The 13,321-nt window shown below is 39.0% G+C and overlaps 1 protein-coding gene across 3 annotated transcripts; it reads left to right on the forward strand.

The window, feature by feature from the left end:
* Nucleotides 1-7,712: 7,712 nt before the first annotated feature.
* Nucleotides 7,713-12,685, forward strand: LOC146675155 (uncharacterized). 3 transcript variants are annotated; one of them, XR_014910651.1, is made up of 11 exons: nt 7,713-8,035; nt 8,188-8,242; nt 8,495-8,816; nt 8,903-9,077; nt 9,194-9,292; nt 9,395-9,487; nt 10,684-10,730; nt 10,927-11,010; nt 11,141-11,322; nt 11,692-11,916; nt 12,014-12,685. XR_014910651.1 is itself a non-coding variant. In XM_085402465.1 (5 exons), exons 3-5 carry the CDS (start codon nt 11,151-11,153, stop codon nt 12,139-12,141), a joined length of 525 nt encoding a protein of 174 aa, XP_085258591.1. In that variant the 5' UTR covers nt 10,684-10,730; nt 10,927-11,010; nt 11,141-11,150; the 3' UTR covers nt 12,142-12,681. The 3 variants fall into 3 exon arrangements, 1 of the variants encoding a protein (XP_085258591.1); XR_014910650.1 differs by having other exon boundaries at nt 7,713-7,970; XM_085402465.1 differs by lacking the exons at nt 7,713-8,035; nt 8,188-8,242; nt 8,495-8,816; ... (1 more) ...; nt 9,194-9,292; nt 9,395-9,487 and having other exon boundaries at nt 12,014-12,681.
* The last annotated feature ends 636 nt before the right edge of the window (nt 12,686-13,321 follow it).

Below are 13,321 nucleotides of genomic sequence, written 5' to 3' on the forward strand. Positions count from 1 at the left end.
CAATTGTGTAATTTAAGTGATCAAGGTAGCTCTGTTTTGAAGTTCAGTTAATGTTAGAAATTTGTTTTGGAGTTTGTACGTGCTTTTTGGAGTTTGTATGTGTTTTGTCTCTAGGGGCCACCACAGTTATTTATATATAAAAATATATAAATAAAACCACTTTTTTTAACATTAGTAATTCCTTTTGTGCATAATTTTATATTATTATTAATAATAAATTAATTCAAGCAACAAAACGACCTGAAGAGCCGGTTCAGAGCCGAAAGTGCCGGCTCTTTTTAGTGAGCCGAGCTGAAAGAGCCAGTTCTCTAAAAAGAGCAGGAAATCCCATCACTAGTTTTTACGTGTTTTGGAGTTTGTACGTGTTTTGAAGTTTGTACGCGCTTTGTCTCTAGGGGCCACCGTAAATATACTTTTATTTATTCACTCCACATAAAATGTAATAAATAAATCATGTAATAAATAAATCATATAATACAAAAACCAACTATTCACAGTTCAACTTTTAACTATTTAAATTTTCAGCTTCTTCCTTTTCAACAAATTTAAAACGAAACAACACAAAACGCTTCAGACCACAACACAATTAAATATAAATTAAAATATGAAAACAAAAAGAAGATGCATATTCTCTGGAGAGTGCTTTGGAGCGTTTTCCTTATAAAAGGGCAGTTTTTACCGTTTCTTCCCGCAGTAAATATAAACAACGATAGTATTCAGAAAGAAAACCAAACATTGCAAATATTTTTATCATAACTCTGGTTTTACGTGGCCTATCAAGACAATTTAAAAACTGGTATAAAGTCCACACTTTTTCCGCCAATTGTTCCGTCTGTCCTGCTCACATCTCCAATGGTTGTACACGTTGTCATTAACGTGGCTTCACTCCACATCAGCCACGCCGCTTTGCTAGCTAAAACACCGGTGTCGGCACATAAGGACGCTGTCATAGCCTGTCGTTGATTAGCTGCGTATATACAAATGTGAATCGCATCATTGGCTGGACTATCGATGAGGTGGCATTGTTCTAATCACATTAGTGATGTGTCGGTTGCGAACGAAATGGCTCTTAGAGCTGGATCTTCGATGTGAACGACGCGAGTGTGGGGGTTTTTTTCTTTTCTTTCTCTCACTCTGTCTCTCGCACTGTTTTCCCCGCTTCACTCCGCATGCGAGCCTTGTGCTTTATGCTGGGCAGAGGGGGGAGGGGCGGTAGTTACACATGCAGTAGCACAGGAACAAAGCGGGAAGGAGAGAGAGATAAGATAAGATGACCTCTGTTAGTCCCACAGGTGGTAAATTTGTTTTGTTACAGCAAGAGTGCAAAGCTATGTAGCAGAAATTAGAAAACACTGGAATGCAATAAAATACAATGGAATAAAATAAAATACTATATACAATAGAATAAAATAGAATAGAATAATATACACAATAGAATAAAATAGAAATACAATACTATATACAACTGAGTAGGAAAATACAAAAATACAACTTCGTCAGAAGAAGAATTGCACATATAGCAGTCAAGAGAAAGGGAGCCAGGGACAACAATGTCACATTAGAAAGGTATAGTAATCAACTATTTTCAGTTGCGGATGATAAAGGATTCAGAAAGTTTATTCATGCAGGCCTATATGACAGAGAACATGCATCTTCTTTTTGTTTTCATATTTTAATTTATATTTAATTGTGTTATGGTTTGCAGTGTTTTGTGTTGTTACACTTTAAATATGTTTAAAAGGAAAAAGCTGAACATTTAAATAGTTAAAAGTTGAACTGTTGTGGTTTTTTTATTATATGATTTATTTATTACATTTTCTGTGGAGAGAATAAATAAAAATATAGAGACAAAGCATGTACAAACTTCAAAACACGTAAAAACTCCATAACACGTATAAACTCTGAAGCAAGTGTGGCACTATGTTAAAGACACAGACATGAAAATAGTAGCCCCCCATTTTATTTTATGCTCAGAGACACTTTCTTTTAGTAAGGCCACTGCAATGTCAGTTTTAATGTTATATAAGTTCCGCCAGCAGAGGAGCTCGGTCCTGTACGCATCGGTAGCTGAAGCGAAACTAGAAGTAGTGTCAGTGGTGAAGAGGCAGCATACAGCCTGCGCGCCAAAGAGAACTGATTGTCATATTTTTCTGTTTTTACAGGTAAACTGGGTGGTTGATAATGTAAAACAGAGGTTCTAAACGTGACAGACAGCAGTGGCGATTAATGATAAATGTCTTGTGTGTGGCGAATGTTAAGCTAAAGAGCTAATTTACAAGTTGGTCCAGTTGTTAGCCTGTGCCGATCCAAGTGTTAGACTGTACCGAAACTCTGTGAGCTCAGTGCAGGTATTTTTGGGTTAAAGTCACAATATATATGTTTTGCACAATAAGAGAAAATGTGAATTGCTTTATGTTTAGTTCATGAAGAGTGAATGCTGTAAAAATGTGTTAAGAAAATGTTTATTTGAAAGAGATTAGTTTGATAAATGCAGTTAAGAAGACAGGTTCATAAATAGATTAAAACAGAAGTAAAAACAAGATAAAACTGTAAGGAGCATTCACTATGGTGCTTGTGCATACAGTAAAATGTATTTTTGTGATTTAAGCAGTTTATAAGAGTGGTGCATGTGAATATGAAACTGTATAAGTTACTTGTATAAAGTAATGCCAGCTACACTAGAAGAAGTAGCGTCAGTGGTGAAGAGGCAGCGTACGGCATGAGAACTGATTGTCATATTTTTCTGTTTTTACAATTTACTGTAAAAAAATAAATATGTTGCACAGGAGATGAGTTGGCCCATCATTTCAGCGGTGTAACACACGTGCAAACTCCGAAGCACGTGCAAACTCCAAAACACGTAAAAACTCCATAGCACATACAAACTCAGATGCACATACAAACCCCGAAGCACATACAAACTCCAAAACACATACAAACTCTAAAACACGTAAAAGCTCAGAAGCACGTAAAAACTCCAAAACACATACAAAACACAACAGAAGTGCTCCAGAATGCTAGGCGCAGTATTGAGCTTTTGTTACCTAGTGGCTACACAAGCCAACAAGTACCAACGACTGGATTTGGTGTGTGGTAGTAACAGGTAAATGAATATATATATATTTGAATATATATGAGTGCTTGTGTTTAAATACACAAACCATACACATATGCTTTCAATTGTGTAATTTAAGTGATCTAGGTAGCTCTGTTTTGGAAGTTCAGTTAACGCTAGTAATGTGTTTTGGAGTTTGTATGTGCTTTGGAATTTGGACGTGCTTTTTGGAGTTTGTACGTGCTTTGTCTCTAGGGGCCACCGCATATATTTATATATAAAAATATATAAATAAAACCACTTTTTTTTTTACATCAGTAATTCCTTTTGTGCATAATTTTATATTATTATTAATAATAAATTAATTCAAGCAACAAAACAACCAGAAGAGCCGGTTCGGAGCCGAAAGAGCCGGCTCTTTTTAGTGAGCCGAGCCGAAAGAGCCGGTTCTCTAAAAAGAGCCGGAAATCCCATCGCTAAATCACATACGGGACCAGACAGTCACTTACCGACTAACACTGCAAAGCAGAATTGTTAAAGTTTTAATTTTAATTTCAATTCAGGTTAGACTTTTTTTGTGCACAACGCAGATTTTCGGTGCGCAGAGACCGTGTAGGCAGTGCGCAAGCGCGCAGCTTAGAGGGAACATTGCTTAGCATATGTGACAATACATGGCACAAAATGAACAAGAGGTTTCTATTTACTGAGTTAGTTTGAACAGCTTCCGAATCAGAGGCGGAGGCAGACATTTGATACACCCGGGGCTTAGCCCTAAAGGGTAGTATGCATGTAGGATTGGGGGGGGGGGGGGGTTAGAAATGACTGAAAGATTAATAGGCTGTTTTGAGTTATGTTAAAAAAAAGAATGACTTCATATAGGGAAAAATAAATATCACATCTGTAGGACACCTTAAATTAGTTTTTTAATTAAGCAGCAAGGCAGAACAAAGTCGGGGCTGTATCAAGACACGAGGACTAAATCCCAATTCAACCAGACCCAGAACTGATCCAGAATTAAAACAGGACTACAACAGTTCAAAATCAGGACTACTTAGGACTTAACCAAAACAGAACCAGAATCAGAACTAGATGATAGTAGCACTAAAATCATCATAGACCTGCACTACACTTATTTTTTAATTCTACCAAAGTCCACTATTTAGATTGAGAAAAGTTTATAAAATTATTTAGCCTTGTTGTGCAAACAAGCCTGCATAACTTAATAAATATAGAATTTGAAAAATAGCAAACCTAAAAAGAAACACTAGGTATGAGATACATGTGTACCTATGATACGGTGATACTTTTGGTAAACAACCATTTGACTAACATGTGTCTCACCTGCTCTTGTTCCATCTCAGTTCTGTCCTCATTCTGCTCTCCATCTCCCTCTTTGTGCTGACAATCATCAAATATACAGTTGAAACCAGATATTTACATACTCTTCAGAAAACAAACAATTTTTTAATTGTAACATCAAATCAGACTAAATGTTTATTTTTTTTAGATTGATAAATATAAAAAACATATTTGTTAACTTTAAGAGTAAAGAGAGAAACTATCTGTATTTCTTAATTGTAAATGGCACCAAATTGTATTCAAAATTAAGCCACATTTACGGAGCTCCACAATTCTTTTCCTGGTGTTTTGGTTGACATCTCTTGGTTTTCCCATTTCAAAGAAACAGGCTCTGTGTTTTGCCTTATATGCATCCACACGTGTGCCACCAATTTATCCACATGGACTCTACTAACCTATCAGAAGCTTCTTCAGCTCAAAATGGAATCGTCTGGAGTTTTCTTATTAATTAACAATAAACTTAGTGTATATGTACTCTGTGGAGCAGGGAAATTATTTTACTGCTATTGTTAAATAATCATCATTATTACCATTGCATTAATAATATAATCTGGAGTTTATATTGCATTCAGGGGTTGAACAGTGTGTCTTTCAGAAAGGCTAAAAGTAACAGGACAGGAAACAGGCTTGGAGAGTTTTGCAGAAGTGGAAGTTATTTTGAGCAGCAGGCTAAGACGAGGCTTTAACAATGTAACAGATAGCTTTAAGAAGGCCTTAAGATGTTATGCATACAGTTATTATGTTGACCTTGTATTTCAGATGCAGTTATAACTATTTTATACACAATGCATATCTGTGCTTATTAAAGAGTTGGAGCTCGGTCAATTAATTGGGGGTTGGAAGCTTTGTTCGGCGCGATGTCCGGACAATCTATTGTGCAAGTGACTTGGAGCCATAGAAGGGATTGCAGTACATGCTTACAAAACACTTATATATCAGGTCATTTCATATTAAGGTTTTAGTAGAAGTTCTTGGTTAAAACATTTATTTAGTAGAAGACATACATATAGTCTCAGTGAGCCTCTGGTCTGGTGAAAGGTCAGAAGTGCAACAGGTGAATTGAGAAAGAGCATGTGAGGTCAACACACACACACACATGAGTTAGATTTATTTAGAGGAGAGATTAGTCATGTCTCGGTAAAAGAGGAACAATTCACTTTAAGACAAGAACGGAAAGTACCAGCCATGAAAATAGAAGATGATCTCCTGGGTTAAAAGTCATTGTGGTGTTGATCTGATCTATGTATAAAATGTATCTGTGACGCATGAAGGGGCGTCAGTAAATCAAACCCTGATGCTATAAAATATCTGTTTATGCTTTGATTAAGTCGGAGATCACTTGCTGTCGGCGTACAGAGTGTTCTTCCCACACGTGTGTAGTCATTAAAATCATTGTTTGACCAAGACCTTCTGGACCATGGGTGGTTTGTACTCTCCCTCCTCAATTTTGAACCTTAACAACTCCTAAATTTGATGAAAGTAATAAAAAATAGACAGCTCTGTTGATGATTTGCTTTGGTACCTGGTCAAACTTAAGCTCTCCTCTGTCTGCCTGGCTGCGTTTCTCCAACAGTGCACTGGCAGGTAGTGATGGGTCGTTCGCGAACGAAATGGCTCTTAGAGCCGGCTCTTTGACGTGAACGACGCGAGCCGGCTCCTTATCGCGAGCCGTCACGTGGGTTTTTTTTTTTCTTTCTCTCACCCTCTCTCTCTCTCTCGCACTTTTTTTCCGCTTCACTTCGCACCTGAGCCTTGTGCTTTATGCTGGGCAGAGGGGGGAGGGGCGGTAGTTACACTCAGTAGCACAGGAACAGAGCCAGAGGGAGAGAGAGAGAAAGAGAGCCAGGGACAACAACGTCACATTAGAAAGGTATAGTAATCATCCACAACTATTTTCGGTTGCAGATGATAAAGGATTCAGAAAGTTTATTCATGCAGGCCCATATGACAGAGAATATGCATCTTCTTTTTGTTTTCATATTATAATTTATATTTAATTGTGTTGTGGTTTGCAGTGTTTTGTGTTGTTTTCACTTTAAATTTGTAAAAGGAAAAAGCTGAAAATTTAAATAGTTAAAAGTTGAAATGTGAATAGTTGATTTTTGTATTATATGATTTATTTATTACATTTTATGTGGAGTGAAAAAATAAAAGTATATTTACAGTGGCCCCTACAGACAAAGCACATACAAACTTCAAATCACGTATGAACTCTGAAGCACGTACAAACTCCAAAACACGTAAAAACTCCAAAACACGTACAAAAAACTCAGAAGCACTTAAAAACTCAAAACACTTACAAAAGACAACAGAAGTGCTCCAGGATGCTGGGCGCAGTGTTGAGCTTTTGTTACCTAGTGGCTACACAAGCCAGCAAGTACCAACGACCGGATTTGGTGTGTGGTAGTAACAGGTAAATGAACTTTTTTAAAATTATTTGAATATATATGAGTGCCTGTGTATAAATACACAAACAATACACACATGCTTTCAATTGTGTAATTTAAGTGATCTAGTAGCTCTGCTTTGGAAGTTCAGTTCATGCTAGAAATGTGTTTTGGAGTTTGTACGTGTTTTGTCTCTAGGGGCCACCGCATATATTTATATATAAACATATACAAATAAAACCACTTTTTTTTACGTTAGTAATTCCTTTTGTGCATAATTTTATATTATTGTTAATAATAAATTAATTAAAGCAACAAAACAACCTGAAGAGCCGGCTCGGAGCCGAAAGAGCCGGCTCTTTTTAGTGAGCCGAACCGAAAGAGCCGGATCTCTAAAAAGAGCCGGAAATCCCATCACTACTGGCAGGCAGCAGCTCCCCCCGCCCCCTCGCTCAGCTTGGATCATACCAATATTAGGGGGGATTTATGCACAGTCGTAAATTCCCACAGTGTGCACTATGTGCTTCGAATATTGTGTTTAGTTTTTGTTTTATACAGTTGCCAGGCATCTAACTATGAAAAAATTACACTCCAAAAGACCCCGGGCTTCTGAAAAGACAAGGGATCCCTACCTGGGAAGTCACAACCGCTTGTCAGCCGTTAGCTCCTCCAGCTGATGGGCCTCGTTAGTAGCGCCCTACTTAAATGGCACTCGCCATCAGAAAGGTTGCCTACCTTGAATAATACGTTATTCATGATAGGGAAACATAGTACTGGCAAATGCCAGTACTATGGGGTAGAGGAAACTGTAGAACATGTCATGTTGCAGTGTCAGAGGTATCAGGTTGAGAGGAGACATTTGATTCAAAATCTTAGTAACCTAAAAATCAAACTGGATCTGGTTGATTTGTAGCGAAAGGAATCGGGAAGTAAAAGTTATCAGGCCTTATTTCAGTTTTTAAAAGAGGGGAACCTGTTTGGCAGGATTTGAGAAATTTTTTTTTTTTGAGCGTCGTTCCAGACCATACTCCATACCAGTTGGTGGCGGTAATGCACCTTTCAATTGTTTGCCAACCGCCAATATAACTGTAAGAAAGAAAGAAGGAAAGCAAGAACGGTTGCCTACCCCTGGTCTGGAAGAACAAAATAAACTTCGGGAGAACGGACCAGTTAGTTTTAACAGCTCTTAAATTAACATGAGAAACATTTTTCACCAACAAATTCAGTTCAGTGGGTGGGTCAATGGGTCGTTCAGTAGGTGGTAAAAGTGGGCCTTTCATTTTGTCATTCAGTAGGCAAAAGGGGGTGGAGTAGCATACAGCTACAAGGACATAAAAGTAGCCAACTTGTGATATGCTATGGTTAATTGCCACTCTGTTTCCGCAGGACACTGACTGAGAGAGAGAGAGACGACAACAGAAGATAACGGTTCAATTTTAATGTAAGTACTGTTTGTTGGGCTTTTAAGTGGTTGAACGTGTAAAACTTGCATGTGCCATTCTCCTCGTTTTTAAACTTTAAAACTTTTTTTTCTTTAAGTTTTTTTTTTTTTGGGGGGGGGGTGGAAGCAAAGTTTGTGTGTGGATGTATTGTTGTTGTTCTTTGTTTGTTTTTTCATACTGTCAAAATAAACTAGATTGATATGCAGAGTTTTTCTCTCTCACTCTCTGCCTCTCACTCTTTATATTTACAGTGCAAACAAGATGGAGAGAAATGTTGTCTATTGACTGCTTTGTAAAAAGCCCCAACAGTCCATTCACACACACCTGAGCAGAGTGTGTGCGAGAAACTGCACACCACAGGAATGTGAGGAAGAAGCTTCCAGAGCCATTGCTTCACAGAAGCTGTTTTCTAATGAAGGTAGAGTCTGGAACTTCTCAGAGCTCCAGGAGTACTGCAAGGATGAAGAATCTTGCATTAAACTCTGCACTCGCCTTCAAACACGTGGATTTATCATCACTGACAGTCCCCAAGCGTGCCCGACAGTCGTGCCCGACAGTCGTGCCAACAGCGAGGTATGATGACCTTATTGCCACTTCCACATATTGGATGACACATACACACTTTCAATGATGTCTTACCTCTGTCACATTTGCAATAGGTCTGATAAGAAGGAAATTCTTGCCGTGGCCAAGAAGGACATTGAATATTTCCACGCAAGACTTTCAGGTGGCGATTGCATCCCCACATTTGCAATGACTACCTTCAGACAGTACTGCGAGGCCATCCTGATTTTACAACATGGAATGACAGCAAATGCTGTTCAAGAACTTTGTGTAAGTGCGCCGCCAACAATAAAAGTGCACGATAAGTGAAATGACAGCTGATGTAAGTCTGTATTTCTTTAAGCTCCAACTTTTTTTTTTTTTCCCCCCCACACACACATACACAGGTAGAGGACTGGATGGCGCGGAAAGCAGTAGCTGATGGTGTTGAGCTGAGTTCCACAGCATTCAGTGGTAACTTGAGGATAACCAGCCAGGAAGAACAAGTAAGTCATTCATTCTCAGCAGCGACTCTCTTCTTACTCTATAGGTACCTTGTGAATTGATTTTATGAGATATTTAACATTGATTCCTTTTTTTCTCTGGAGTTGTTGGACTGCTATTTCATCCGTGCAGTGTCCTTGCAAAATCAAATAGCTGGCAGCGATGACAGGGGCAATTTCTTCCTAGGAGAATGTGGGGTCCCACTTAGGGGTGGGTTTTTATAATCGATTCATCGATTAAAATCGATTCCGGCTTGGATAACGTAAAATTGATTCATTAAAATCCTGAATCGATTCATTAAAATCCTGAATCGATTTTTTTAATATAAATTTATTTTGCCCGAAATGCCAGAATCTCTGGTGACATCTCACAAAATTTCAAGAACCACCAAACAGTTAAGACAGTAAATGAGAGCAGGAACACGGATTCTGCACATAGACTTAAACACAGCGCGACCCGCGGATCAGAATCAGTGAGATGTCGCCTTTCTCACCCGACGGCAAGGACACAGTCGGGGCTGAAAGCCGACAGCTTGCTGATTCTGATGTGTCGGCGGGTCCAAGCTTTGTGTTCACGCCCTTTATGCGCCGATTCTAAAGCTGTTAGTTTGATCTCTCTCCAAACAATATTGACCGAACCAGCAGCAAAAGAAGATTCTCTCTCTCTCTCTCTCTCTCTCTCTCTCTCTCTCTCTCTCTCTCTCTCTCTCTCTCTCTCTCTCTCTCTCTCTCTCTCTCTCTCTCTCTCTCTCTCTCTCTCTCTCTCTCTCTCTCTCTCTCTCTCTCTCTCTCTCTCTCTCTCTCTGTGTACTTCAAGAACAGTTTCCCTTTCTTCATTATTCGCTTGCTTGTTACGCACAAGTCTACTGTTGCTTACAGCGCTGTCAGCCGCTGTTTTTTTCCCTTTTACATTCTTCCGAAAAGAAAACCTCATTTCTACTGTTCAATACTGAACAAATTTAAACTTTTTAAAATTATTCAAAATGCAAAACGCTTAACCATGTCTCTAATAAAACTGCTGTAACTTCAGAGGTAATGTTCATATGTTGATTAATGGTTTTCTTTCGTTTTTGATGTACTGCAGAATATTTTTATAAAATCCCAGGCCAGGAAAATCACCTTCATGTTTTTCTGTGTTTTATCTTGAGGTACTTTGACACAAAGGTATCTGCTGTGACGCTCACACCTTTGATAAAGTCTTGCGTGTGTCAGCTTCCTTTTTATTGATACAAAAATATGTAAATGTACTGATCTGAATTATAATATTTCTGACTGTCAAAATATCCCAGATTTAAATCGAATCGAATTAAATCGAATCGTGGATCGAATCGATTCGGGACCTTGTGAATCGGAATTGAATCGATTCTAGAAATCAGTGACGATACCCAGCCCTAGTCCCACTGTCCAACCCATCATTAGATGTAAAATGCCTGAGAGCGAGGTGAGTGCTTGACATAACTGGATCAACAGCATATTAAGAAAGATTTGTTTCTTTGATCTGACAGAGAAACCCTAACCCTGTACTCATAACAGTCAGCCACATATGTTGCTGTATGTCAGAGATGTTTGCCCCTTGTATTTTAGCTTTTTCATCTCTCTTGGCTCTCTAATTCATTTGCATGCATTAAAAACCACAGAGTCCTGAGCACTGAACCTGAGGATGCTATGGCTGAGTCAGCATAAAGCTCAGTAGGAGGACTACAGACACCAGGACAGACCAGGTGCACTTTTTTTTTATTTTTTTATATATAAATATCACACACTACCACAAGTCAACCTGTGTTACAAGTTTTCACATTTAAAAACTTTTGATGGATTTGATGCATCCCCTCCTCTACACCTTTCATGTAGCACATCATCTATGCACCTGCCACACCAAGAATGGGATGCCTTCCTCCAGGCCTTCCCGGTCACCCTGAATGGAGAGCCACCATCCAAACGGCAGTGTGTACAGGCTGGCTTCCCACAGCACAGACACCACTACAAGAAATGGAGGGATATTCAGCTGAAGAAAAGAGTTGGGTACATTCTCGGTAAGGCCTGGGCATGTCATGTTAATGGAGCCTCTTCTGTTGCATTGCTTTGTTTGTTTTGTATGCATTTCAGAATGAAAATACTTTAATAATCTCTAAGAAAATTATGTGGGTTACACTTGTGTAGAGACAATAGCAGTAACAGACTGAACTAATTAAATAATACAATACATTTAAGTACAACCCACTCAATGTTATACACCAAAATATACACAGATAGCTCAATTATAAATATAAGGAATATTTTAAGGTACAAATATGTGAAACGTATTTGCATACGTAAAATGCATATGGTTGATTTTTCTTTTTTAAGCCGCAATAATCACTTGCACTATTTCTTGTACCTTGCTTTGTGACCACTTTGTTTAGGTCAGTCAGTTGGCAGAGGAGGTAACCCACCTCAGCCTGCACGTGTGCAGATGGCTTTGGACAAGGAGAAATGGCACACCAACAAGCCCACTGTCAATGCCATCTTGCAGGCCTGGGTTGCTCCGCAGCCCAGTATACAAGACAACGAGTCCCTCATGTCTTCGATTGCAGAGCAGAAGTGGAAGAGCCTGGCTTTGCAAGACTTCGGGGAACGGAAGGGCAAAGGTAAAATGCACACATCATTTAGACTAAACGGTCTTTAAATTGCAAGTGAACGTTTCTAAGAGCCCTGTCATGACCGACGGTCTCTTTCAACTTACAGGTGTGATCGCACTTATGCCTTTCCGCAAAGGGATATCGTGTGCGATTACCACGGGACATACATCAGTGAAGCAGAAGGGAAACGGAGGCCCCAGTCGGGTATCTGTTCTTCTTCAGGGACGAGTGTGACCGAGGTATGTGCATCGATGCCACCGCATTCCCCTGTGCCTGTCATCCCGAAATTGACACCTATGGAAGGCGAATGAACCATTCCCGGAAAAATCCCAACATCAAGCCCCAGAAGTTTACAATGAACTTCCCTGCAGGACCTCAGGAGACAATACTTTTCATTGCCCTGAAGGACATCACAGTTGGTGAGGAGCTGTTATGGGACTACGGAGTAACTCGGAAATCTTATGGTGGTGAAGGGGAAGACTTGGAGTGGCTGGACAGCTGACTTTGATTTTATCTGTTCTTTTCCTCTTCTCTTTGCATGGGCTTTTTTATGCAGTGATTTTATTCTTAAAAAAGCAGCTGTTTTTACATTGTCTTGCCTGTAATTTAAATGTGATTTGAGGGTGTTTTGTTTTGTTTTAATTTACATATTGAAATAAAAAGTGTCATGTTTCCAAATTTTACTCTGCTTCATATTGTATTATATACGTTCACAGTTTCGTGTTTTATTGTGAAAGTCTTGTTTCCATGTTCAGGTTTCTTGTTTTGCTTCCCCTGTGGCTCCATTTTAATTTCTCATCTGTGTTCCCCGCGTCTTGACGACTCCTGAAGAGCATGATGATTAACATAGCCAAGGCGATTATGAAACACGTCAGGTTTACAGATGAATAATAATAAATGTGAGATACTAGCTCTACATGAGTGTCTCCTGCAGTTAATATGTAATACACAGATGAAAGATGAGGTGAGATATCTAGGCATTATCTCTTGTCATTTGAAAGATTAACTATTAACAGAAAATAAGAATATCTCAAATAGACTTAGAACTTTCTATTCTAAGCCAGTTTTAAACAGGTGCCTGCAGATTCTTTGGGAGAATTTGGACAGTCTGTCTGACATCTGCATTGACTCATATTTAACAGCCCGGGTCTGCGCTCAGGTGTCGCACTTTGGATAAATAAGAGCTGCTAAGCAGCTTAGCAGTAAATAAAATGCACAGAGAAGTCTGACGTGAAAGCCGTTTATCAGTAGTCAAGTATGCGAGTCTGTACAGCGCAATCGTTTGACAGTGTACTTGATGATATTTCTGTTACAGAGTTTTTACTGCCACCCCCTCTTAATTTAAATATGAACAGAAATTACACAGATAATTTAAAAATGTATCTTAAGCACGTTGGGACCATTCGCTTACATG

This window comes from Rhamphochromis longiceps, linkage group LG3 (assembly GCF_057381845.1).
Source record: "Rhamphochromis longiceps isolate RC_006_pf linkage group LG3, R_longiceps_female_GT1.1, whole genome shotgun sequence".
Lineage (NCBI taxonomy): Eukaryota > Metazoa > Chordata > Actinopteri > Cichliformes > Cichlidae > Rhamphochromis > Rhamphochromis longiceps.

Bases quoted from the DNA above. Each gene is read 5' to 3' on its own strand.
- LOC146675155 (XM_085402465.1), top strand. From the start codon at position 11,151: ATGCACCTGCCACACCAAGAATGGGATGCCTTCCTCCAGGCCTTCCCG. The intron at 11,323-11,691 runs GTAAGGCCTGGG...CACTTTGTTTAG, and splicing joins AAGAGTTGGGTACATTCTCG to GTCAGTCAGTTGGCAGAGGA. The intron at 11,917-12,013 runs GTAAAATGCACA...TTCAACTTACAG, and splicing joins CGGGGAACGGAAGGGCAAAG to GTGTGATCGCACTTATGCCT.